This window comes from Pogona vitticeps, chromosome 4, assembly GCF_051106095.1.
Source record: "Pogona vitticeps strain Pit_001003342236 chromosome 4, PviZW2.1, whole genome shotgun sequence".
Taxonomy (NCBI): Eukaryota; Metazoa; Chordata; class Lepidosauria; order Squamata; family Agamidae; genus Pogona; species Pogona vitticeps.
The window spans coordinates 155,854,902-155,881,301 of NC_135786.1; the positions used below are offsets into that span (position 1 = coordinate 155,854,902).

At 41.9% G+C, this 26,400-nt stretch overlaps 2 protein-coding genes and 2 long non-coding RNA genes across 4 annotated transcripts in view; 3 read left to right on the forward strand and 1 right to left on the reverse strand.

Annotated features, from left to right (window-relative positions):
• Positions 1 to 578: 578 nt before the first annotated feature.
• LOC144589198 (uncharacterized) lies at positions 579 to 2,697 on the reverse strand. Its single transcript, XR_013545162.1, has 2 exons — positions 2,559 to 2,697; positions 579 to 1,980 (listed from the first exon to the last, which is right to left on the reverse strand). It is a non-coding gene; the product is annotated as an uncharacterized LOC144589198 (long non-coding RNA).
• Positions 2,653 to 15,747, forward strand: LOC110075424 (serpin B11). The gene is made up of 7 exons (XM_072998543.2): positions 2,653 to 3,022; positions 3,788 to 3,898; positions 4,785 to 4,904; positions 9,505 to 9,622; positions 11,167 to 11,309; positions 12,370 to 12,525; positions 15,292 to 15,747. The coding sequence occupies exons 1-7, from the start codon at positions 2,837 to 2,839 to the stop codon at positions 15,694 to 15,696; spliced, it is 1,239 nt and encodes a 412-aa protein (XP_072854644.2). The 5' UTR covers positions 2,653 to 2,836; the 3' UTR covers positions 15,697 to 15,747.
• A 1,695-nt stretch (positions 15,748 to 17,442) lies between these two features.
• Positions 17,443 to 23,834, forward strand: LOC144589195 (uncharacterized). The gene is made up of 2 exons (XR_013545159.1): positions 17,443 to 17,725; positions 22,674 to 23,834. It is a non-coding gene; the product is annotated as an uncharacterized LOC144589195 (long non-coding RNA).
• A 560-nt stretch (positions 23,835 to 24,394) lies between these two features.
• The window catches only part of LOC140706377 (leukocyte elastase inhibitor-like), an 88,819-nt gene continuing 86,813 nt past the window's right edge, over positions 24,395 to 26,400 (forward strand). The window contains exons 1-2 of the mRNA XM_078393079.1: positions 24,395 to 24,455; positions 24,983 to 25,174. Of these exons, the coding sequence (XP_078249205.1) occupies positions 24,395 to 24,455; positions 24,983 to 25,174 (253 nt within the window). The remainder of the gene's footprint in view (positions 24,456 to 24,982; positions 25,175 to 26,400) is intronic.

Here is a 26,400-nt window from a genome sequence, read left to right on the forward strand (position 1 = left end):
TATTGCATAGGAAAGGAATTTTATCAGAAACTCAAAACTTTGCAAAAAGAAAAGTACACAGATACACCATACTAGATTTAAATATCTGATCATGGGAATAATGGGAGAGTAACAAAAGATACTTAACATTAAATCACCAAAGTAGAATCATTATCCTCATCCTCATCACTTCTGAAAAACACACTTGCACTATCAACATATATTTTAATGCTTCATCAGCTGATCGTTTGGCTTTCCCCTTCATGTTAAACTATGTGTACTCTTAAAATTGCATCCAGCATTCATTTTTGAAGGGGAAAAAATCACAAAAATATATAGAACTCCTCTCCAATTTGGCCAGCGGTAGTGTGGCAGGAGACTGATCATAGGAGAAGAGGGAATTTAGTTAGTGACATGGGTTCCAGTCAATAAGGCTCTTCCAACTTTTTTTCTTATCCCTCCTCCCCTTCACTTCCATTTTTTTGGTTTGGAGGAGGGCTTGGGATTTTCAGAAGCTACAATGTTTCCCTGAAAATAAGACAGGGTCTTATATTAATTTTTGCTGTAAAAAAAGCATTAGGGCTTATTTTCAGGGGATGTTTTTTTTTTCATGTACAACCATCTACATTTATTCAAATACTTTACAGTCATGTCATCTTCTGGTTGCTGCACAACGGTGGAGGGCAGGGTTTCACTTAACTAGGGCTTATTTTTGGGGTAGGGCTTATATTACAAGCTTCCTGAAAAATCATACTAGGGCTTATTTTCAGGTTAGGACTTATTTTTGGGGAAACAGGGTACTTCCTTCAGAAGCAAAAGGTAATTTTATGTTGAATGCAATTAGGGCTCTTATAAAATGGTCCCACTGCTTATTGAATTGACCTGCCGTTGTCTCTCCCCTTTGGCTATGCAAATAAAGTTTCTCACTCTTCTTTTGATAGAAGGGTAGACAACCTCCGTGGACTCAGGGATCCATGTTCTGCACCCCCACCACCATACGGGAAGTTTTGCAGACCAGTACAAGTTGTCAACCACTACAAAAGGTGAATCTGGAAGTGGTTTGAAGTTAATGGGTTCCGGGGGGGGGGCGATGGTGGTATAAAATGGAATGGATGAGCCCTGTGACCTATTAAGAAATTCTGCAGATTTTCAAGATACCCTATTTGCCTCCTTTTTGCCAAAAGAAAAAAAGAAAAGAAAAGAAAGAGGGCTGGGAAAAAGTCAAGGGCCACAAAATTGCCCTTTGAGGGCTGCATAAGGCCCTGAGGCTGCATTTTGTTCTTCTCTCCTTTCAAACGTAAAGAAAACAACTACAGTACTTGCTTTGTGATATCAACTTCTAAGTAACAGCATGCAGTTTCTGTCTGACACAGTTTTCATCTGCTATAAACTTCACTTTTGAATTGGGTAAGCTATTACGATGCCAAATCTACTGTGAAGAGTTTAACAGATAAGTTTCAGCTTGTTTTATTTCTTAATCGCTATGCAAATATGATCCTAATTACATTACACTCCACCCAGTTCCATCTGTCTTCATACTTTCCCACTCCAGACATCATCAATTATTTCTTTTTAGTGCTCTAGGTTTGTTTTGGGTTTTTTTGTTTGCATTTTACCTTTTACAGTTTACACGCTTTGCTGCTCTTTCCCATCTTTTGAATATCAAAAAGTACACCAGAACAATGCTTTTGAAATTTTCTTGCATTTAAAGTTTGGAAAAGAGTTTCTATGGAAAAAAAACACCACCCTTCCCAGTTGGGCAACGCCTTCCACGCTTGTAGTTGCAGCATAACAAAACCAGTTCAGCAACTAAGGGGTGGGATCACATGGGAGAAATACATTATGATTTGGACCACTTGTGGAGCAGTCTGGTGGTGATTCAGTTCCCCATTATGGGGAAATGTACGCCAGCCCAACCCTGATCCATCTCCAACGTAGGCTACTACGTTTGTAGGCTGGTCCACAGCAATTCCCAGGCAGACAGAAGGGTCATTTTGAACACTGCAGATCAAGAATAAAGAGGGAAACAGCTGAGATAAAATTTATACACATGATGGGCACCCATAAAAATGGATTCACTATAAGCCTAGATTTCTTAAGTCATTACCAAATATAATACTTCTGCTGTTATCTACTGCTATTTTCTTTCACAACTACCAGACTCATCATTCCTTACAAGGTTCAAAGGTAAAAACTCTTAATATTTATATTAACTCTTAATATTCTCTATATTAACTCAGATAATTCCTGTTACCGGTTTTTATTTTTATTTATATATTTCCCCACCTTCATCCCCCCCTTGGATTTTTGACTGATATCCTCTATTGCTGTTACTGCTCACAGTTGGTCTTCACAATACCACCAAACCCCCTTCCCCTGCTCTGTTATCTGTTGGAATGTTTACAACGTAAACATGTTTACAATGCAAACAAATGTTTATGTTGTAAACATGTTTACAACTGTTGGAATGTTTACAACATAAACATGTTTACAATGTAAACAAACAAAAGCCATACATTACTGCACGTTAAATGTACACCTAAGATTCTTAAACCCAATAAATGTTCTGAATGCTTTACTTGTGAATGCTGTATTTCATTTTTTCCATATGTTTGAAGAAGTGGACTTGATCCATGAAAACTCACATACAATAGTTAGTCTTTAATATGCCATATGTTTTTGTCCTTTTTGGTTTTGTTTTGTTTTCTTTCTTTGGACTTTGTCTGATATACTTCTTTGAAAGTGACCCTTTCCAGAGCAATCAGGCACATCCTCTGCAGCTATCTGATGGCATCTTAACTTGAGCTTTCAGTTACTTCCATATTTACCAACATTTTTTTCCTCTTCCTCTCTAGTCATGGCTTTGAGTTTCACCAAGGAGTCCCTTCCGAAAGCAATTATGGCATTTGGTCTTGATCTTTATAATAAGATGAATGAAGGTGATGTTTCCAAAAACATCTTCCTCTGTCCGATGAGTATCTCAGCGGCTCTGAGTATGGTCTTAGTAGGTGCCTGGGGAAACACTAAAATACAGATGGAAAAGGTAAGCATCCACAAAAGTGCTTAATTAATCCAAGTAAATAGATCAATGTAGAAGACCACATCAGAAAGTGGAACTCCCACCTTGCAGCACAAGATTTTCCTTCCACTTTTGAAGAACCATTCTTGACCTAAGTATTTTCAAGATCTGGGACTCACTGATGCACTTGGAAAAGAGGGGCACCAAAGTGTGCTTGCTTCTCATACATTCACACTGTATTTAAAACATGCAGATTACATATAATAGTCTACTGCTGCAAAAAGGCCATTGGTTCATACCTGTACACTTTGTAGTGATTTTTCATATTTATATCATGCCTTCTTTTAAAAACAATGAGCAACACAGATATCTTGGCTATACCTTTTAGCACACTGGTACCCCTCTGGGTGCATGTCTCCCAATGGGGATCTGAAGACATTTCAAGGGAGATGTGAGATTGTAAGTTTTTCGTACTGAAAAAAAACCCCACACCAATTCAGCTTAAACAAATGTCTATGATAAATGTTGTCATAAGAATTTCAGACTTCACAAGAAGAAAGTGAGCTCATTTTTAAACTATGAATTTAAGTCTTAAAAAGAGGCTTACAGGATGCTAAACGACACACAGAGGCAGATGAAGTGGTTTCAGAAGTCAAAAAGGGGATGTGCATCAAAAACTATGGCAACCATTGTTTTAATGATTGAAATATTAAATTACCTTCAATGGCATTCCCCAACCACAACTTTCATATACCATTTCAGATCACTTACAACTGATTTCTTCTTTAGATTCTACATTTGCAAAAAACTCCAGGAAGTGTGAGGCCACCTTTTGCTGAGAGAAGACTGCCAGAAGCCATGTCAGAATGTGGGGGAGAGACTGCACTTCTCTTTCCAGTGGTAGGATGAAGCTGTGGGTCACAATGCTATGTCACTGAGTCGCTTTAGCCAGACATGTTGTATTGAGGGAGCTGGGCCAAGCCACTCTCTGCATCAGCAACACCGGTAGAGTGGGATGTTACACTGCCAGGAAGCTAACTGAACAGACAACACAGAAAACAGTGTTGTCACAGCTTTCCTGGAAACACCACAGAGTCCACCAGTCTAGGCATAGGGGCCAGGAACAGGGCCCACATTAAGCACAGAGGAAGTGTATTCCCCCCCCCGGCTTTTACCCCACTCATATAAAGTGGTGCCTCGCTTAACGATTACCTCGTTAAATGACGAATCTGCTTGACAATGAGGTTTTTGCAATCGCTATAGCGGTTGCAAAATGATGTTTTAATGGGACAAAATCGCTTTGCGATGATCTGTTCCCTGCTTCGGGAACTGATTTTTCACTTAACAATGGTTTAAAAACCGCTGATCATTGGCTCTCAAAATGGCCGCCTGCTGCGCAAAATGGCTCCCTGCTGTTTTTAGGATGGATTTTTCGCAAGACAGGCACCGGAAAATGGCCACCCTATGGAGGATCTTCGCTGGATGATTAGGTATTTAGCCCATTGGAACGCATTGAGCGGTTTTCAATGTGTTTCAATGGAAATTTCCCCCCCTGCTTGACAACGATTTCGCTCTACAGTGATTTCACTGGAACAGATTAGCGTCGTCAAGCGAGGCACCACTGTAGATCCATTCATAATGACAAAGGCATGCCCCCAACATATTCCCTGTATCACAAGGCACGTAACAGACAAAGTGATATCACTGTGCTCTCAATCCATATCCACAGAGACACTAGTGCATGTGCTTTTTAATTTGACTGACATCTCCTTTGTGTTGTGACTAGGAAGGAGGACTCAATCCAGAGTTCAAGAAACTCCTGTCTCAGCTGAATCATCTCAGTGAGGGGTACCAGCTGAACCTGGCAAACAATCTGTTCATACAAAAAGGATATGAATTTTTTCAGGTAAGTGCTGTTGTCAAATTTAAAAGTATAACATTCAAACAATGACCTCAAGGCACTATAAAACTTTATAACACTCCTTAGTAGTTTGAGTCAGCAGTGGTCCCTCACAGCTGACATTTATCTTGTAAATCGTTAATCCTAGTGTGAACCAGATAAACTTTTCAAATCATATCCTAATTCATCAAGATGCAAGTATTTCATTGCTGGAATGATTCTACGCAACAACTTGCCTATTTCTACAAGCTTTATTCATCTATGTTGCTTTGATGCACAAAAATCCAAGAGTTACTGAAAAAATGTAACTCTTTTGAGAAGGCACAGGGATGTTACTTTAAAAACCATTCTTGCAGCTGAACAAAGCTGTAGGTACATCCATCCTTGGAACTTGTGAAAAGCTCCAGGTATGATTGCCATCAAAAATCCTTACAAAGATGAAAAGTTGAAAACAAGAAATAGCCCAAAAGTAAAACTTAACTGTAGGCAGAACATGTTAAAAATCTATTTCAGTTACAAGCTTTTAGCTATACAGTGGTGGCTCAACTTACGAAAATCCGTTCTGGAAGATGATCGTAACTCGAAATGGTTGTAAGTCAAAGCACCATTTCCCACTGAAATGCAATTAATCCATTCCAGCCGAAGAAAAAAATCACCAACCCCCCCATCAAACCCACACTGCAAGACTGATCAGAAACACGATTAATCCATTCTGGCCGAAGGGGGGGGGGAAGCAAGCCAAGCATGCAAGACACATCAGAAATGGGGGAAAAGCAAAACAGAAAGCAAGCGAAGCATGCAAGACCCATTGGAAATTGAATTGAATTGGGGGCCTTGCCCTGGCCTGGCTCCGTTCCTTCTTGGTGGACCATCCCCAGAGAGTACAGCTTGGGGAGAGCATCTCAGCCCCGTGGAGTCTCAGTTGCGGGGTTCCACAGGGATCGATTATCTCCCCAATGCTGTTTAACATCTATATGAGGCCGCTGGGAGGAGTCATCCGGGGGTGTGGAGCTCGGTGTCATCAGTACGCTGATGATACTCAGATCTACATCTCCTTTCCATCTACAGCAGGAGATGCCGTTCTGTCCCTTCAGCGCTGCCTGGGGACCGTACTGCAGTGGATGCAGGAGAATGGGCTGAGGCTGAACCCGGACAAGATGGAGGTACTAAGGGTGGGTGTCCCCACAGTGGGGGTGGGGGTGGGGAAACTCCCTAACTTTTGGGGGGTGACCCTCCCTGCCCTGGACCCGGCACTCACTATGGAATCCCAGGTGGCGTCTGTGGTCCGAACCGCCTTCTACCATCTTAGGCGGATAGCCCAGCTGCGGCCTTATCTCGATGTGGGGGCCCTCACCACCTTGGTACATGCGCTCGTACTCTCAATATTAGACCACTGTAATGTGCTCTACTTGGGGCTGCCTTTGAGGCTGCTGCGGAAACTTCAGGTGGTGCAGAATGCTGCGGCCAGACTTCTCAGTGGTGTGAAAAAATACCAACACATTTCACCCACTCTGGCCACATTGCATTGGCTGCCCATCCGATTCCGCATCGACTTCAAAATGTTGATGCTCACGTATAAAGCCCTAAACGGTTTAGGGGCTCGATACTTGGCGGAACACCTACTTCCACCAAGATCTACCTGTGTCACTCGCGCGAGCCAGGAGGTGAGGCTGAGGAGCCTAACACCAAGGGAGGCCCAGAAAGAAAAGGCAAGAAATCGGGTCTTCTCGGCGGTGGCGCCTCGCCTCTGGAATAACCTTCCCCCTGATATTCGCGCAGTTCCCTCGCTGGGTATTTTTAAAAAACAACTAAAAACACTGATGTTTCGGTAGGCCTTCCCCTCAGCCAATTCCTGATTTCCCCTCTCTCTCCTTTTCCTAATGTCTGTCCCATCTTGTCCAAAGTTTTTCCCCTTATATAAAATTGTTTTTAATTATATTGTTATATTTTGTTGTAAGCCGCCTAGAGTGGTCTTAATCGACTAGATAGGCGGGATATAAATAAAATAAATAATAAATAATTGGAAATGGGGAAAAATACCAAAAAGCAAACAACCCCCCAAGACCCATTGGAAAAGGGGGGAAAATACCAAAAAACAAACTCCCAAAGACCGATTGGAAAAGGGAAAAAATACCAAAAAACAAACACCCCCGAAGACCCATCACAGCATAGAAACATAATCCACCACCCAGCCCAAAACCACGCTGCAAAACCCACCCAGAACAGTTTTTAAAAAGCAGAAAGCAGCACCTTACCTTACCAGGCAGTCCAAAGCCTCCTCTGTTCGCACACTCTCTAACCACTGGGGCGAAAGAAGCAGCCTCTTTGCTTACCAACAGTTAGCAATTTTAATCCCCCGCCTTTTCTCCCTGCCTTTTTTTGATCACAACTCAAAGCTCTGGCTGCAAGTTGAAGCAAATTTTTGCGGCCGGAGCTGGTCGTAACTCGAAATGGTTGTATGTTGGGATGTTCATAAGTCGAGGCACCACTGTAGAAGTTACAGAAATGAATTTAAACCACATTTTAGTTAAACACATGCACACATACACCTCACACAAAACAGGAGCTTATAGCCAGAAAAGGCACAATCAAGAAGGAGAGTACAGCTCTAAAATGTATCATTAAAAAGTGAAAAACATTACAGCTTTGAGCAATTTTTAGCCTTTAGCGTATTCAGACATACATGAAAACTATGTTTTCTCACCCAAGCCATTGCCATTTGTCAGTCCACATCTATGTAGGGAAATCCATGTTCTCTGTGTGTTGCCTTTGTGCTGTTATGTCTACTGCCTGCTTCTTACTTCTTGGGATCTAATGCCTGGTGCCTGGTATCTCTTTGTGTGTGTAGCATGTGTTTGTCTTTCATTTCCATAAATTTAGAATTCTTTCAATTGTTTACACTTCCCTTCAACTATCAACAATTGAGCTTGCCCGTATAGCAAAGCACTATCCCGTATAGTTCAGCTTATAAAGTTTCTATAAGAATTTACATTGACTTTGTCAACTCAGCAAACTGCCATTGTGGCAAGAGATTGTTGATATTTTGACTCGCTCCCTTGCACTTTTGAGGCCAGTGACATGTCAGGAGGCCAAACTGCTGGTGACTGAATATGGGAAGATACCAATTTGTTGTGCCTGCATTTTAGTATGCTAGGGTTTTAATTTTTTCAATGTTGTGCTTTTCTTATCTTTTGTTTATACTTCCACACTCAAGTGTTCACTTGAGAGGAAAGGTTGCTTCCCCAGTGATGTTCTGGATGGAGACGAGGGTTTCCAGGGCAGCAACGTCTCAATTTCTTGGCCTGAACCTGAGAACAGGCAACGGACTCCTGTGATGTTGGGGCAGGCAAAGTTTAGAAGGAGGTCCCTCACTAGTTTTGTGCTACTGTTGTCTGGCTCTATGCAACAAGAAATATTGTGAGACAAGATCCTGGTGCTCTATTCCTTCCCTTGTTCCATATGGCACATCTGGTCCAATATTGACATGGCAGAAAGTAAGGGAGTAAGGGAAGGGGCAGGAGGAAAGAGCCAGTATGTGCATGTACTTGGTGTCATTGTGTCATTTGGAGTAGCATATATTGTTGTTTGCTCTTTAGTCGTTAAGTAGTGTCCAACTCTTCATGACCCCATGGACCAGAGCACGCCAGGCCCTCCTGTCTTCCACTGCTTCCTGGAGTTTGGTCAGATTCATGTTGGTAGCTTTGATGACACTGTTCAGCCATCTCATCCTCTGTCGTCCCATTCTCCTCTTTCCTTCAAACTTTCCCAACATCAGGGTCTTTTCCAGGGAGATTTCTCTTCTCATGAGATGTCCAAAGTATTGGAGTTTCAGCTTCAGAATCTGCCCTTCCAGTGAGCACTCAGGGTTGATTTATTTCAGAATTGATAGAGGGTCTCCTCCAACACCACAATTCAAGAGCATCAGTTCTTTGGTGGTCAGCCTTCTTTATGGTCCAGCTCTCATTTCCATACAGTACTACTGGAAAAACCATAGCTTTTACTATGGGGACCTTTGTCGGCAAAATGATGTCTCTGCTTTTTTTAGCATATATGCCACCACCTTTATGCTGAGCCAGTGTTCCCCAATGTCATCAGGGAATTGGTGGAAATGGGTGCCCAGGTTTTAAAGTCCTACCATAGACATGTCGAACTATATTTTTCTTTAGTGTCATTCAGCTTGAAATTTATCTCCCCATTGGAGGTCTGAAACTTGGCAAATCTACAAAAGCAACACATTCCTTTTCCCTGCCTTAGACCAGAAAGAGTCTGCTGTGACCATGAACAGGGGCATGTCTGAAGCATGTTGTATATTTTAAAGATTAATCAAATTTGTGTACCTTTCACAACATGTTTTGCATGTTCAGCCACCACTCATTGTAGTGACCAAATGTTCCAGAAGATGGGACAGAGGCTAGACTATGTTCAAGTATTACTGTTGGGAGACAATCCCTTGGTGGATTACCCTCCTTTCCTAAAAAAGCTGACTTCAGCAAGGTATTGCGAAGGAAGATGCATGTGAGTTACTGGTGCTGCTAAACCATTGTCTGAAAAGGCCTCATCTAAGAAATGCACAACATTTCTCATTTATTTATTTTAAATCCCACAGCAATATCTCACATGCGCCAAGGAAGTCTATGGAGCTGTGTTGCAAACAGTTGACTTTTATAATGCAACGGAAGAGGCAAGGCACACAATTAATCTTGAAGTTGACAAACAGACACAAGGTAAGAAATCTTAAAAGCATATTGTCATAATGATGGGTGTTAATCTGCTGGGATTTGGGGCTTGCAGGGGAAGTAGAAGAGGTCAAATAGGGTCTTTGCCAGGGAGGCACAGTGAGAGGCAATGCATATGTCTTTAAGGAGACTGCAGAGAGCTCTGCTAACCAAGCTGTGGAGATTTATTGTCTCAGCAAAAACCTGAAGCCTTATGGAGAGAGTTCAATATTTAGTCCCCTTTCCTGGAGCACTGGCTGTATTTTTCAAAGGGGTCTTTGACAGGTCTTGTAATAGCAGTCTTTTCTCAAGCAAAGAAACAAGAGGCTCAGACTTTAAGTCTAAGGAAAGGTTGCTGTCTTGAGCTAGAAAGGCACAGGAGAAGGTGCTGAAAGATCCCTTCTAAGAGGACCAGCCTTTATGTCCTCCTTATTGATTTCTTCTGTGGGGCAGTGCAGAAAGGCAGGTTTGAGATTCATGGCACAACAGGGACGAATAAGAAAGAGTCATGACCTAACCAGAGCTATTTATCTAGAAGTGTGGTGGGCTGTCCTTTTTGGAAATCTTCATCAGGGAAGTTAAAAAGCCATCTTTGTTGGAGATATGCTACTCCGTTTTCATGGCAATAGAAAATACAACATGATAAATGAAACAAAAGTCTGCTGCCTGGGGGCAGGGGGCTGCTTTACAACCAGTTGTGTGTTTTTCTGCCTTTGGGGCCAAAAATAACCTGACTGGCCTGGGCAGCTGTGCAGCTCGACTCTGAAAGAGGTGGGTGCCATTTGCTGCTGGGCTTCAGGCACCGAAAATCTCTGGGACCAGCCCTGTCTTGGCAGTGGAAAAAGAGGCAGAGAAAGAAGGCAAGGGTGGCTGAAGTGCAGCCCCACAAGGGTCTTTTCCCAGTTCTTTTGGAGCCCCTATCTACTACTTCTACGATGACGACAACGATGACGACGACTACTGCTGCTGCTGCTGCTGCTGCTGCTACTACTACTACTACTACTACTACTACTAATACTACAGTAGTAGTAGTAGTAGTAGTAGTAGTAGTAGTAGTAGTAGTAGTACTACTACTACTACTACTACTACTACTACTACTACTACTACTACTAATAATAATAATAATAATAATAATAATAATAATAATAATAATAATAATAATAATAATAATAATAATAATAATAATAATAATAATAATAATAATAAAAGAAATTTGACACCGAAATGTGTTTTTCTGCTTCTAGGAGCAACAATTTTCACACCATACAGGCTGGGAGAATTTCTTCATCCTCAAATCAAATCAAGTTTTGATTTTTGAAAACCAGTTTCAAAAGCATTTCTGGGCCTGGGGCAGCCTGCCCTTGTTCCCTAGGACCACCAGAATTATATAGAATACCCTTGTGGGTATACTTAGCTGTTGTACATATGTGCAGGGAAGCCTGCTTCTGCAGTGCTTTAAAGTTCAAACATTGAAACCTATCTTGCTATATTTAAAAAAGTGTGCACTTGTTTTTGGCATTTCCCACATTGATTGAAATTTCTTCTTCTCTCAGGAAACATCAAGGAACTTTTTGCTCCGGGTACGATTGGGCCAGAAGTTGTGTTGGTGCTGGCAAATGCTGTCTACTTTAAAGCAACTTGGCAACACCAGTTTGATCCGAACAAAACAACAGAGAGAGATTTTAGGCTCAGTGAGGTATTGCTGCACAACTGAGTATACTATGATAGGAACGTATGCCTTTTCAGTGGTGCAAAGCTGGAAAACCACTTTGAACCTCGTGGCACTCCCTGCCATAGTCTGGGCTGAGTTGTATCCTATTGGGAGAGGTATTTACCCTATGGGTATTGTGGGGCTACAACCTCTGATAGCTTCAGGCTGGGGTGTCTCGGGGCCTGTTTGCCTCACTCTTTACTACCAGACCTGAATGGTTGTGGGGAACTCAATGAGGACTTGCATTAAATGATCTTTCCAAGATGCTGCCAACAACTTGAAAGTTCTCCTTGCCTTTGCAAAATACAAATTAAAAGGCACTTCCCGGTTATGCCACTAAGTGACAACAATACACAGAGAAATTTATTCTCTGGATGACTTAAGGACAGCAAAAAGAACAGATAAGGGTTTGAGTGTCAAGAAAGCTGCATATTGTTGGAACGGTTGCTGATAAGTAGCAATGGATGGAGCACAGGTGTATCTCATTCAACAAATTCAAAGCACATCATGTACATTAGCTCATTGATCCAACAACAATGCTTGAGTTCTCTTGCAAGCCCCTGTTGAATCAAGTGCTGAATGAGAAGTCAACACTTCTGTATAGCTCACTGATCCACTGCTGCTCTAGTTGACATTCAGAATTGGATTTATGTCAAGAGCATATGCTTGGAAACATTGTTTCTTTCTCTCTCTTTTTTGCAGCTATGCTGATTGGGAAGAATTCTGGGAACTGTAGTCCAAAAAAACAAAACAAAACCCCAAAACATTTCTGAACTCTGGGTTAACTATAGCACAATGAGAGCTTATGGTCTATCTAGTTTCAATTTACCTTGCCGCAGCTTTCTCCGTTATCTGAGATTTCCAGCATGTGCTCAGTCACGTGACTGGTAGTGGAATAAAGACTCAGAACTAGTAAACAACTGGGTGTGCAAAAGATTCTCTGAAAATGGAGAAAACAGCTTATACAATTGCCATTCTGTTCACAATAGGATACTGGCTTATACGTCTCTTAACATGCATCCTTTGGTTATATTTTTAAAAATAGAATGAAAGTGTACCCGTGCCTATGATGCATCAAAAAGGTCTGTTCAAGCTGGGATACTCCGAGCCAATGAACATGCAGATTCTTTGCCTCCCCTACACTGGTGAAGTGTTTTCCATGATTATTATGCTGCCAAATGACATCAATGGTCTGGCACAGGTAAATCAAAAGCAGGGCACCATGTTTGTCCAGCAAAGTATAAATAAAATAATAGTCCAATTTAAACATTCATGTTACCTGATTAAGCTTGTGCCTTGTGCATGTGTCTGTTTCCTCTTCCTTTCTTCTGTGTGATTTAAGACATCCAGGTATTGCATTTTATTTCATCTGAAACAGAAAACCAAGGTTACAAAGATAAGAAGAAACCTGAGATGATGGTGCTTCTGGATAAAGCTTCTTTTTCTTTTGCTTTTTTAAAAGCTGTCCAGTTGCCTTGCCACGTTCTCACAATTTTACAGGGGGATTAGGGCAGGGACAGGTGGGACGTAAATTCACATTTACAGTGTGATAAAACCTTCTCCTTCTAAAGAAGCATTTTCAAAACATCAGTCTGTTTGCAAGTGCTTCTTTCTTGACAGTGCTTGATGAATGACAGCAAGCCAGCCTGCAGCTTTTGATAAGTTGTGAAATGTGATGGTTGGAAAAAAATGTTCATGAACTCTTAGGGGAACTCTGCTACCAATACGTTTCTGCTGTAAAGTTTTAAAATTACATTGTTGTTTTTACTGTAAGCCGCCTAGAGTGGTCTAATATGATCAGATAGGCGGGATAGAAATAAAATAAATAAATAAATAAATAAATAAATAGCAAAGGTGTTGTTGTGACTGTTTCAGCCTTCAGATGACATCATTTTCTGTTTCAAAACCTTCCTAGTACTAGGCCTGTCCTCCCCCCCTCCCCACACACACACTTTCCACCAAGAAATGCACTGAAGAGGAAAACAAGGAATAGCTGCAGAATTCAGCACTGGGAGCTAGTCATCTGTGGAGCTGAAATTAACTTCAGCCAGCAAACAGCCCTGTAGCAACTTAAAGACTAGCAAAAGTTGCATGGTGGCAACTTTCACACACTCCAGCTTCCTTCTAAATAATGTGCATTTAAAGACATGGAAGAGAAACAACCCCTCCATCTTTTTTGGTTTTGATTTTCATATTGAGAACAGCTGAAATGTTGGGGGGAGGGGAAATGAAATATATGCAATACTCATTTTTCTATCAAAATTGAACTTGTTTTACTGCTTAATGTAAAATGCTTCATTTAATTTAGATTTGTGAGTGGTATTTGTACCACAGCTTCACATATTTAGCATTGGAAATGGTATTATTTGGCATACTTAAATAATTTTAAAATATAAAAACCTCAGTCTTCTGCAAGCGAAATGTATGCCTTCTACTGAAGAGAAAGCTGAAACCCTCTGTAACCTATGCATTGTAACCCACAAGAAATTGAGCCCCTCTGCTCTTCTTATGAAGGAGACAGTAATGTCTACAATACCATATTGTATACACCTACAATACACACAGGAATTATTGCCCTCTAATTTTGCAGGTTCTGCCTTTTCCTGAAGGCAGCAAGAAATGAGGAAGACAAAATATGAGATAGTATGACTCCATAAAGGAAGCCACAGCATTACATTTACAACAGCTGAGCCGGCTTCAGTGCTTTTGAAGTCCTTTCCGATGTCCGTTTTCGCTCATTTTTAAGTGTCTTACAATGTTTGGAACCTGTTTTAAATGCTTGCAATCATTAGCCCACCTCCTGAATCCTATGCAAACTTAATTTGGTGTTGTTCTGAGTCGTCGTTAATTTTTGGTGATTTTTTAAATTCTCCATTGAAAGCCTTTGAACGGACCATTCAAAGGCTTTCAATGGAGAATTTAAAAAATCACCAAAAATTAACAACGACTCAGAACAACACCAAATTAAGTTTGCATAGGGTTCAGGAGGTGCGCTAACGATTGCAAGCATTTAAAACAGGTTTCTAACAGTTTAAGACACTTTTACAGGAGCGAAAAAGGGACATCGTTAAGTGAAATTCCCCCATAGAGAACATCGTTAAACGATGGGGGAAATTCCTCAAAGAAACCCATCACTGTGTGAATTCATCGTTGTATGAAGCAATCGTTGTGCGAGGCACCACTGTAATAATAAAAAGACAATATTTCAAAAGAACATCTTTCTGGTTCCAGTTTTACCCTTGGAAAAATAAAAAAATTGTCTTTGGAACAAATAGAGGTTTTTTAAAAAAGTGTTTTCCCTCTCTCAGTTCTTCTATCTCTTTCCCCGGAAGTCTTTCACAACTCTGACTGGGATTTTCATGGGGGACCAGCCAAGAGGAAGGCTCCCCCTTGCATTCTCCACCTAATGGGCCTATGAGGAAGGCGAGACTGAGAAGAGGATGTCCTCAAAATATTTTAGAGCTCATGCAGGCTTGTAGGTGCTTTAGATGGCCTAGACCAGTGATGGTGAACCTATGACACGCGTGCCGTAGCTGGCACGCAGAGCCTTCTCTGGGGGCATGCAAGCCATAAGTTGTTGGATAGCTACCCCGGCAGCCAAACCTGAGGAGGTGGCTGTAGCTGCAGTGCTAGTGTCCAGACAGAGCAGCTGGCGGTGGCATGCCGGCTGAGCTATGGGTAGTGTTGGGGTTGGCCACGACTGGAGGTGGATCCAGGGTGGAATCTGGAGGCACCTCCGTGCCCGGGATTCCCACTTCCGCTGCCACTTCCACTTCTGCCACTGCCACTTCCACCACAGCCCACTGTTTTTTTTTACCTGTTTGGGCATGCAAGATGTTTCACCATCACTGGCCTAGACTCATTTACTATGTATTATAGTAATATTGGTTAATATATTAATTATCCACTAAATACCCCAATGTGATTTACTCTAATGCTTATTGTGAATTCCTTTTTAACCTTGCAGGTTGAGGACATGCTGTCCTGTGAGAATTTGACGCAGTGGATGGCTTCACAAAATATGAATGAAGATCATGTAGAGATGTATATACCCCGGTTCAAGCTGGAAGGCACCTCTGACCTCAACCTGACTCTGCAAGAACTGGGAATGATTGACGTATTTGACGAGTCCAAAGCTGACCTTTCTGGAATGTCTCCCTCACGCCAACTTTTCCTGTCCAAAGTTATTCACAAAGCCTGTGTTGATGTTAATGAAGTGGGGACTGTAGCAGCAGCTGCAACAGGCGCTGTTGTCTCTAACAGATCCATGATATCTTATGAACTATTTGTAGCAGATCACCCATTCCTCTTCTGTATCCGACATAATCCTACCAACACTGTACTTTTCCTTGGCAAATTCTGCTCTCCTTAAAACTCAAGTCAGTTTCCTTCCTACAGTTTATTAAACATTAATCTGACGTGACATTGTTGGAGTTTCATTTGCAACCTCACATGCTGTCTGTAATACTGTATGTGTGAGTGGGAGGAACTCTTCTCAACTGGGGTAATTATCTTTGTATCCAGAAATAATCAGTAGTTAGTTCTTCCAGCCTTTGACTTCAAAGAGGCCTACCTCTCTGCTGAGTGTTCTTTCCCCCTCTCTCTTTTAGTTGGTGGCAGTTGTTTGTTTGCTGTTGATCTTCATGGTGCATCGGTTAAACTGTAGTACTGCAGTCAAGACTTTGCTCACAACCTGAGTTTGATCCTGATGGGCTCAGGTAGCAGACCCAAGGTTAACCCATCCTTCTATCCTTGGTACACTGACTACCCAGCTCACTTGGGTGGCAATGTGTAGCTTGCCTCATTAAACTGTAATCCACCCAGAGAGTGCTTTAAACACTATGGGACAGTATAGAAGCAGCACACTTTGCTTTTTTGCTTTGCTTTGTTCTGTTCAGTTGGTTGCTAAGTCTGAGTTCATTAAAGAAAGCAACATACACAGGTCTGCAACTTTAAGTAATGTTTTTTATTCTTTGTCTAACAAATATCTGAGAATGAGTTATTTAGATTTTAAGTGCCAGTTACAGAGAAAGGGGTGAACTCTGTAGAACATGTAACTATTCTCCTCTATGGGTCTCAAAATCCATATAGGAGATACTAGGATTACTTTTTATTTATTTTGCAAAGGGGAGGGGCATATTCTGTGCAAAGACTGTTTCCCAGAGCATGGAAAAGGTACAACTACTAGAATCTTCTAGCCAGCATAGCTACTTTTTCCTATGATGGTAGTGTTGTTTTTGTTTTGAGCTTTATTAGAGCTAAACCTGCAGAGGCAACTCTTTTCTTTCCATCTACTGAAGGTCATAAAGTTAACTAAGGGATCCTCTAGATCAGTGGTCCCCAACCTTGGGCCTCCAGATGTTCTTGGACTTCAACTCCCAGAAATCCTGGCCAGCAGAGGTGGTGGTGGAGGCTTCTGGGAGTTGTAGTCAAAGAACATCTGGAGGCCCATGGTTGGGAACCACTGCTCTAGATGGTGCATCTGCTCGTCCATCTTTGTACTCATTCATACTGCTTGGTGCCAAAGAAGTGCAAATCTTAACAGAGGTTCTGTCAACCCTTCTTCTTAAAGCTCAACTTCTCTGTAAGAAATTAGAATCTTCGAAAGACACAGTTTGATTTTTTTAAAAAATGAGAAAGGCTTTAAACTGATCTCTGCTGTTTAGTTTTTTAGTAGACTGGTGCTAATATTTAGAGTTTCTGATCTGAGCCTTTTGCCACAAAGGCCCACTGCTAATCTACTTAGGAAATCAGCTGTAAAACAGCTCTTTCAATAGTCTTGTGAAAACCTTTGAAAATGACCTTCAGATTGTTTGTTTGTGTGTCTTTGTTAGTGGATTAGGGCTAACACTGGAAGCAATGGCCACCTGGCCTTCATCCCCAGCCACTGCAAGTCAAATAGCAGGAAGTAGTTTTAAAAAGTGTAGAAATCTAGGGTTTTTGTTATTGTCACTGTTGGTACTGATTTAAGCTTCCTGCCATCTGCATGGGAGGGAAAATACTAGTAACATCAGTACATCCAATCAGGTACCTGTGGGAGAACAAAATATCTGCCTGGATGAGGCCTAAAGTAAGGATAGGAAACAGTGACCCTCCTGAAGATTTGGGCCACAATCCTTGGCCCTGCCTAATTTTCTGGGTCTTCTGAAAGCGGAAGTCCAAAACACTTGAAGGGCCAAAGATTTCCTAACCCTGAGATAAGGGATAACTCTTTCTTGAGGCTGGAGAAAGATAGAGAATTTACTTCTGTCGAAATGTAGCAGATGGTGTCTGGCATCCTGGAGAAGGTGAGACCAAGCTCACAGGCTCCAAAGGAGAAGGTTTCTAGATGGATCACTCAGTTTTGGAAAAATAAAGAGAAGGAAGATGTGCTCCCAAATGAATAGCAAGAACATGAACCAGTAAATGATTTTAGCTCCATGGTTTTTTAAAATGTGGAATTTGTAATACTACAAATACTATTTTCAAAACTCCATTTCTACCCTTCACAGTTCTAAACAGCCCAATACATCTGAGGGTACAATGGAGCTGGCACGGTTAGATTTGATCTATTTCCCACTGACTGCACAATGTAAAGCTAAGCACAGGTATTTCGAGTCCTTTTTCATGGTCATTCATTCGGTGTATTCTCCTCACTGGCATGGGTTCAACTTCTTTTTTTAAAAGTTGCTTTGTTTTCCTCTCCTCTCCCTTCTCCTTCCCCTTCCCTCCTTCCCTTTTCCTTTTCTTTCTCCCTTTTCGCCTTCTTTTCTCTCCTTTCTCCTCTTTCCTTTCATTTCCTCCCCTTGTCCCTGTTCCCTCTCCCTCTGAAGGGGCAGTGGGTGTTTGTGTCCTAGGGTGCTGTTCATGGTGAATTTTTAACTGGGTTATCTCTCTGTTGACATAGTAGTCTGAACGGGAGGGGGATGAAAGGAAGGGGTGGGGAAAATGGCAGTTAGTGCCATAGGAAGGTATGATGCTACGTTCTAATTCATTTCTGCTGTGGATGACTACAACTATCTCAGCAGAAACAACCAGGAGTCATGGTTTAAAAACTCTAGATCACCCTCAATAAAGATGGGGAGATCTCTGTGCATAGTCAAGCCCTCAGATTCTTCATCTTCTTAATTGCTCACAGTGCTTCTATGTGATATTCTCTCAAAATTAATTGTGAAGTACTAAGCCAGAAAGGGAAAAAAATGCATGAAACTGCTAGCAGTTGCCCAAGGATGCCAGCTGATGGTGCTAACATCACATATATGAATCAGTTTACATTACATTTATCTTCTTTCTGAGTAACAAATTTCATAGGCAAGCATAAAGATCTACTGCAGGAAGGATAAAGGACCCACATCTTTCCAGATACAGCATTAGTAGTTGAAGAATTACTACTCCTGTTGTCTTTCATCATAGTTTTGTCTGTTTGGGGATGATGGGAGTATGAGTCCAACAGCATCTGGAGGATCTTAAACTACCAAAACAATTTACTACAGTGAACTATTGTTGTCAGGGGTGGTGGCGGTAATTTAATATGAGGATTATTTCTGTGGCAATGTGCAAGAGGAACTTGTAAACCATCTCACAACCTCTTCCAACAGTGTCTACTCTAACCAAAAAACCACCTAGGATGACTGAACTTGCAGGTAGACTTGATGTTTTCAAAATGCTTAAGCAAACATTTTTTATTGAAATATACCATCACATTATCTAATGAACTCTATTTCAGAATCCTCAACATTCACTTCTTGGTAACATTTTCTCCCATGAAAAGATTTGAAAATCTTGAAAGTTTGCACATATGTTTCTTGGCCTCAAATGATGTAGTACCTCTATAAGGTTGAGGTTTTCCTTATTTATTTATCGACAGCTGAAGAGCTTGATGTGCTATGATCTGGTACCATAAATGGTTACAAAGTCTACCCAGATAGAAGAAGAAGAATGGTGATGATGATGATGTACTGTCAAGTTGATTCTGACATTGTGACGCTTTCCAGGGTTTTCAAGGTACAGTATACTCAGAAGTGGGTTACCATACCCTTCTTCTGCAGAGTACACTGGGACTGTGCAGCTTATCCAAATCCACATGGGCTGACTCTACTTGCAGGAAGCAAAGTGGGGAATTGAACTCCCAACCTCTGCCTCTGCAGCCAGAAGGGTTTAGAAGGGTTTTTAAAATTATTATTAATTGCCATCATTTTGAGGGGGGAAATCACTGAGATTTGCAGTGGGTTGGACTCCACCGTTACTGCAAAATCAGAGGATGTGTCCAGTGTGCTGTGCTTAGGTCAAGTATTAATGGATGAGTTTTAATTGTTGAGACCTGAGGATGTGGACAGGGTGCTTGAATCTGTCCGTTCTACCACCACTCCGCTTGACCCTTGCCCATCTTGGCTAAGTGGAAGATCTGCTGGGGGGCGGTTCACACCTGGGTCCAGGAGGCTGTGAACACCTCTTTGAGAGAGGGAATGGTCCCTACCACCTTGAAAGAGGCAGTAACTCAGCCACTAAAAAAAAAAAGCCTAACCTGGGCCCAAGGCTGGTGCTCCTGGACCCTGGTCTAACTCTGGAAGCCCAGGTGGACTTGGTGGCCAGGGGCGCTTTCCTTCAGCTGCGGAAATTATACCAGCTATGGCTCTACCTGGACGAGCAGAGTCTCATGACAGTTACACAAACACTAGTAACATCTCACATAGATTACTGCAATGCGCTCTATGTTGGGCTGCCTTTGAAGACGGTCTGGTGACTGCAACTGGTCCAGAATCGAGCTGCGCGGCTGGTGAGTGGTGAGGCCGCTAGGGAACACATCAAGCTGATTCTGTTTAAATTACATTGGCTACCCGTTGCTTCCCGGGCCCAATTCGAAGTGCTTGTTTTGACATATAAAGCCCTAAACGGCTTGGGCCCTGGATACCTGAAGGACCGCCTCCTTCCATATGAATCTACCCGGCAGTTAAGATCTAGCCAGGGGGCCCTTTTTGAAAGAGCTGCCCCTCAAGGAGGTAAGAGGGATGGCTTGTAGACAAAGGGCCTTTTCGGCAACTGCCCCCGGACTATGGAACACCATCCCAATTGAGATTCGTCTGGCGCTGACGACATTTTGGCCCCAGGTCAAAACCTTCCTGTTCCAGAAGGCTTTTTCATTGAAATAATATTAGCTGTGGGTCCGATGGCAATGTGGTGGTTGCTCCAAACTTAGATGAATTCAAAAAGGGATTAGGAAAGTTCATGGAGAAAGAGAAGTTGGTTGATGGCTGCTAGATATTATGGGCATGTGCTATGAGTAGGCAGTTAGTGGCTGTTGCTGGATTGCCACTCCCGTCATCCTTCACCTTTGGCTGTGTGTGCTGTGGCTGTGGAGAGATGCCTTCCAGCAACTCCTGTAAGGTTGGCAGTTGGCCCACCCCTGGATAGGCAGCAGTCGCTGGGGATGGAATAGAGAGCCTGACATTTACCTGGTTGCCGTAGAGACAAGAATTCTGGGTTGGGTGGGAGTTCAGTCAGTTGAGGGAGAGACGAAAGTGGGAGGTTGAGAGTTAATTCAACTTTGAGCGTATACTTTGTTTATGTTGTTGCTATATTAGTTGTCTAAACAGTATATTGCTCCTTCATAAATAAATAAAAACAAATAAATTGTGAATATTTTGGTTTTGTTATTTGTAAAAGAAAAACCAGGATTGCGCTGTTTGCCAGACCAAACACATGTGATTATAGTTTTAATCTGATGGACTTGATCACTACTTTTTAAAACTAAACTTCTAGGATACTTGGCTCAATGTATTTTAGGAGTTCAACTGCAGAAAGTAACATTTTCCCATCTTTGCATCCAGTTGCACTCTTCTATAGTTCTCAATGCAAAAGAATATTCTTTCTGCAAACACCTGGAAAATTTAAAATTAATTAGGCAAAGTAAGAGGTACAAAGCAGATACTTCTTTGTATAACCTGTACAAATATGAGCCTCGTGGCGCAGTGGTTAAAAAAAACCCTGTATTGCAGCTAAAACTGTGCTCACGACCTGGGGTTCAAATCCCAGGTAGCCGGCTCAAGGTTGACTCAGCCTTCCATCCTTCTGAGGTCGGTAAAATGAGTACTCAGCTTGCTGGGGGGGGGGCAATGTGTAGCCTGTATAATTAAAATTGTAAACCACCCGGAGAATGCTTGTAGCGCTATGGGGCGGTATATAAGTAAAAAAAAATATATATATAGAATTCAGTTTTCTGATTGCAGAATTGGGGTTAGTTTGGTGCAAAATTTTATTTATTTTTTCTTGTTGACACAAACCTTTTGAGTGAATGTTGCAGGAAAAAGTATATTATTATCTAGCATTTAATTGGGTTATCCACAGTATAAGTAGCCTAAGAAAATGCTAGATAATAATATACTTTAATAACATACTGATGATATACTTTAATAATATACTGATTTTATGACACAAGGAAAGATGGGTCATTCAAAAGAATGAAATGGGGAGGGGGAAATGGAGGTGTCTACAGTAGAGAGGGGAGAGAGGGAAGATACATGATGGAACTTATGGTTCAGTCTCCAGGCTTTGGGAGGTTGAGATTCCTCTCCTGAAATTCCACTTTGCAGTCCAAACCAGGCTTCTAAGGCATTCCACTCCAGGAAGATCAGGAAGTGGTGGATAGAAATGGTCTCAGTTATATAGGCAAGTATTTCTCAATCTTAGACCACTGAAAAAACGTCATACAATAAGACAGCTTTCTTTGATCTAAACACCACTTCCTTACATTTGTACCAGTGTGAAGAACCTAAGGTCCAAAGCTTAAAGTCCAAAAGTACATGGCAAGATGTATTTTGCCAGGAAAGTTGCTCTTGGATGTTAAGTTCAACAGTTCTTGGCAAGATGAGATTTGCCAGGCTTGTCTCATGAATGGAAGGCAGGAGTATGGTTGGTGTTTTATGGTTACAGCTTAGGTAACTGTGGAATGAGTGTAACAAACCAGTTTTCCAAACAAAATACAAACCTTGTGTATACCCAAGCCTCTCCATTTGGCCTTTGTTCCTGTTTGGCCGATGGGGTGGGGGGTGACACAGAGAGCCTGAGTCCTTCATCTGGGAATTGGGGTGATAATTTAGTAAACTCATTACGTTTAGCCAATTGAGATCAGATTAAAGCCAAAGTGATAGTACCTGGTAGTTTGCAGTCCTGCTCTGCTGATGTTGGGAGTCCATCTACTACATTTTAAATAGTACCGTTGTTTGTTTGTTTGTTCCTACCTTCCTTCTTTCCTTCCTTCCTTTAATTGTTTTGTGGAGTGGTGTTATCCTCCTTGAAATCTTTCTAAGAAAAGGAGGGATAAGAAATGATTCCAACAGATAAATGGGATGGATGCCCCTCTCTTTTCTCTAGGAGGATGGAGTGGATTAAAATCTTTGTGAAAAAGCAGAAGAAAACGGAGAATAAAGGAAAAACAAACAAACTGCAAGTAAAAAGAAAAAAGGAAGAAAGGAAGAAAGGAAGAGAGGAAGAAAGAAAGAAAGAAAGAAAGAAAGAAAGAAAGAAAGAAAGAAAGAAAGAAAGAAAGAAAGAAAGAAAGAAAGAAAGAAAGAAAGAAAGAAAGAAAGAAGGACAAAAAAAGAGAGAAGGTACAAGATACCTGTTTGATAGAATTTCTGCTTACACCAGCAGAAGCCATTTTTCTTTCCTAACATGATTCACTTGCATACTGCATGTGCTAACAACTTGGCCTTTGCATGTGTTTGTGGTCTGTAACAGTTATAACACCATAGTAAAACTTCCCTTACTCCTTGCTGCACCTCCAAAACAGTGCACCCCAAATTGTGCCGTACACATGTTCTGCTGCTACCTGTCAAAAACATACTGATCAAGAAAATCTGGACAAAAAACAAAAGCAAAACCCAAAAGATCTTAAAGATTGTTATATTTCAGTGTGAGATTTTTTGAATACAGCCATTTCTTCTTGTTTTCATTTTATTTTAGGTTTTGTTTGTATTTTGTTTATATTATTGTCCAAATCTGCTTACAGAGATCAAGAAAACTGCCATATGCGTGAACATGTGCCTCAGTACTATGGCAACATGTGCTTGTATTCTCTGTAATTGTCCTCCAGCTTTTTATACTTTGCTTTTATAAATTATGCCCATTTGCACATTTTTTCTTACTTTGCATGGTTTTATCCTGGCTTTGCTTGTCTCTGAGGAAACTGAGGAGTGATACTAGATATTGCACCAAAGTCTCTCTGAAAATTGTAACCAGGGCGTTGGGAGGTACTAGATACGCACTTCCAAACATGTCATATCAACCTTAAGGACTAGCACCTTGCTTTGTTTTGTGACATTAAGGTGGGAATCCCAGACTGCCTCCCCCTCCCAAGAGATTCTGTATGACTGACTGAGCCTTTCTAAGCCTCACGTGCCTCTTCCAGAGATTTGCACTAGAGAACACCTCGAGCCAGCATGGCCATCCCATCCTGATAGCTATAGTACAAAGGGATGTTTGCAAGTTCTAGTTATGTGACATAAATTGAATGAGCCCTTTTGAATGGACCCACTTCTGTTGTAACAAAGTAGACATTGGTGCTTGCATTAATTTAATTTAATTTAATCAGAAAAGTAGATATATATGAAAGTAGATAATCAATTCATGTCTTCTGACCAATTGCCTTCTTGAAAGACTATACAGTATCTTCCAGAATTGTCCATGCTGATGGGGAAATTCTAGGAGCTATACTCTTGAGAAAGTAACTTTATTATATCTATTGTGAAATTGTAAATATAAAGATAATATAGATATATTCAGATTATTTATCATAAAAGTTTCAATTAAATTTATTGATTTAATAAATGACTACACATATCATCCTTTGATGTGCAATTCCCAGCATAGGAATAGATGGCCCTGCTTGAGGGGCCTTTTAGGAGATTCTTATTGCTGATGTACTCCAGCAGGAACCCCTACAAAGCTCTTACTGAACCCTAAGGTGGCTTGCAGCCATGTTCAGAAAAGGACATTTGCTGCTTAAAGGACATTTTGTAAATGGTTCTTCTTGCAAAAGACCCTCTGCTTTTCTGCAGACTGAGGTGGATGGCAGAGGGATTGCAAATTCGGCGATGGTGGAAATGCCAACCAAATGTGGGGAGGAGGACAGCACCATCACTTTGAACAACACTGGTACAAGCAGATTGGTGGATCCTCATTGCAGCTTGGGAAACTACTGGCCGAATAACCCATCCCGCAAACAGTCATATGAGCAGTACAATAAGGACTGAGATCACTAAGGATGCAGGGACTACTGTGACAGGAGAGCAGTTAACCTCACAAAGATTTTGGACAGCCACTTCCCTCTGCTTGTTGACAGAAGTTCTCCAGCTGCCATGCTGTTTGTTTCTAGTCATCTTTCCATGCTTGCCACTAGGCGGAGCCACAAGCCTGGTATATGGAATGATATTTTAGCTCGGTCTCCACATGTGTCTCCCAAACTTCTGCCAATGTGTTTCCAGTTTTTTTTTTGGGGGGGGGCAGTTTAATAGCACACTAAATGTTCATAGTGGGCAAACATTTGAATAACACCTTGTGACATACAGATATATGCAGGACTTGTATACAGAGCACATTCATAAGTGAAGCTGGGGTGCATTAAGAGAGAGGTTTAAAAAGTAACTTTTTCTTCTTTGTGTGTGGTTTCCTTTATGACCCAGGTGTTAGTGAGAAGTTGGAGAGTCCAAAGGGAGGGAGAGTATTGCCGAGGCCCACTGCCTGCGTCGGCGGTGTGGAAACCCTGGCCCAGCAGCGGATGGCAGAGGAGAAAGGCGGTGCTTGCGGTGAGCCCTGGGAAAGCCTTCCATGGTGGCGGACAACCCACACTGCGGTGAAGAAAGGCGGCGCTTGCGGTGAGCCCTGGGAAAGCCTGCGGTGGCGCTGGAAGCCTGGGAGGCTGAGCCCAGCCAGGAAGGTCTGGTGGCTCGCCTTCTGGTGGTGGTAGCGGCAGTGGTGGAAGCCCGGGAGGCTGAGTCTCCGTTTTCCTAACCATTGGGGCGAAAGAACTACAAAGAAGCAGCCTCTTCGCCACCAACAGTTAGCAAATTTAAATTTCCCGCCCTTTCCCCCTGCCTTTTTTTATTCGTACTCCATTCGCAAGTAGAGGCAAAATTTTGCGGATGGAGCTGTTCGTAAGTTGAAACGTTCATAGCTAGGGATGTTTGTAAGTGGAGGTTCCACTGTAATGTAGACTAGGAAAAGTTCCTCATTCTTTTACCCTGAGCTGATGCCTCCTTTTGATTGTCTCTACCCATTTAGGCACCACTGTGATTCTGAAAGACAAAGGGCAGATGAATTCAAGTCCATCAGGATTTCAGGAGGATGTCTGATCAAAAGTCACCCATTGGCTACCGCAGCCAGGAGCCTTCAATCCATTACTGGTCTTTTCATCCAGAGAAATTGCCTGATTACAAACAGCTGCTTCCATTTCCTCATTCTCAAGTCTCAGACCCTTGCTCTCCACCATCACAAAAATCCCCCCATGAGGTCAAGTCTCCACCTCACCACCGTTCACCCTTGGATAGGTCTTTAGAGCAGAAGAACAATCCTGAGTATCACTGGAGTAGGCAAAAAAAAAAAAAAAGAAAGAAAAAGAGCTTGAGGGAGGAGAGCAGGTGAAAGACAACTGTACCAGAGATAAACAGCAGCCTAGAACCATAGACTCTGAAAATGCTGCTGTTGGGCTCCGCAACTGAAGGACAGGACGATAGGACTTGGACATGACTGAGGCATCAGCCCTGTCTCTTCTCCCACAATTCCACTGGCCATACATTGGGAATTGGCTTCCCCACCACCCAGATGACCTGTTGGGCAAAAGCCGAGCCCACACCAGTTGCCAGAGGTCAACTCTAAATAATTATTTTCTTAGAGTTAGCCTTCAGCATATTTCTGTCTTAATTACAGTTTTAAACAGATACTCTGTTTCCCCCAAAATAAGACCTAACCTGAAAATAAGCCCTAGTATGATTTTTCAGGATGCTCCTAATATAAAGCCTACCCCCAAAATAAGCCCCAGTTAAGTGGAACCCACCCTCCACCACTGTGCAGCAACCAGAAGATGACATGTAGATTGTTGTAC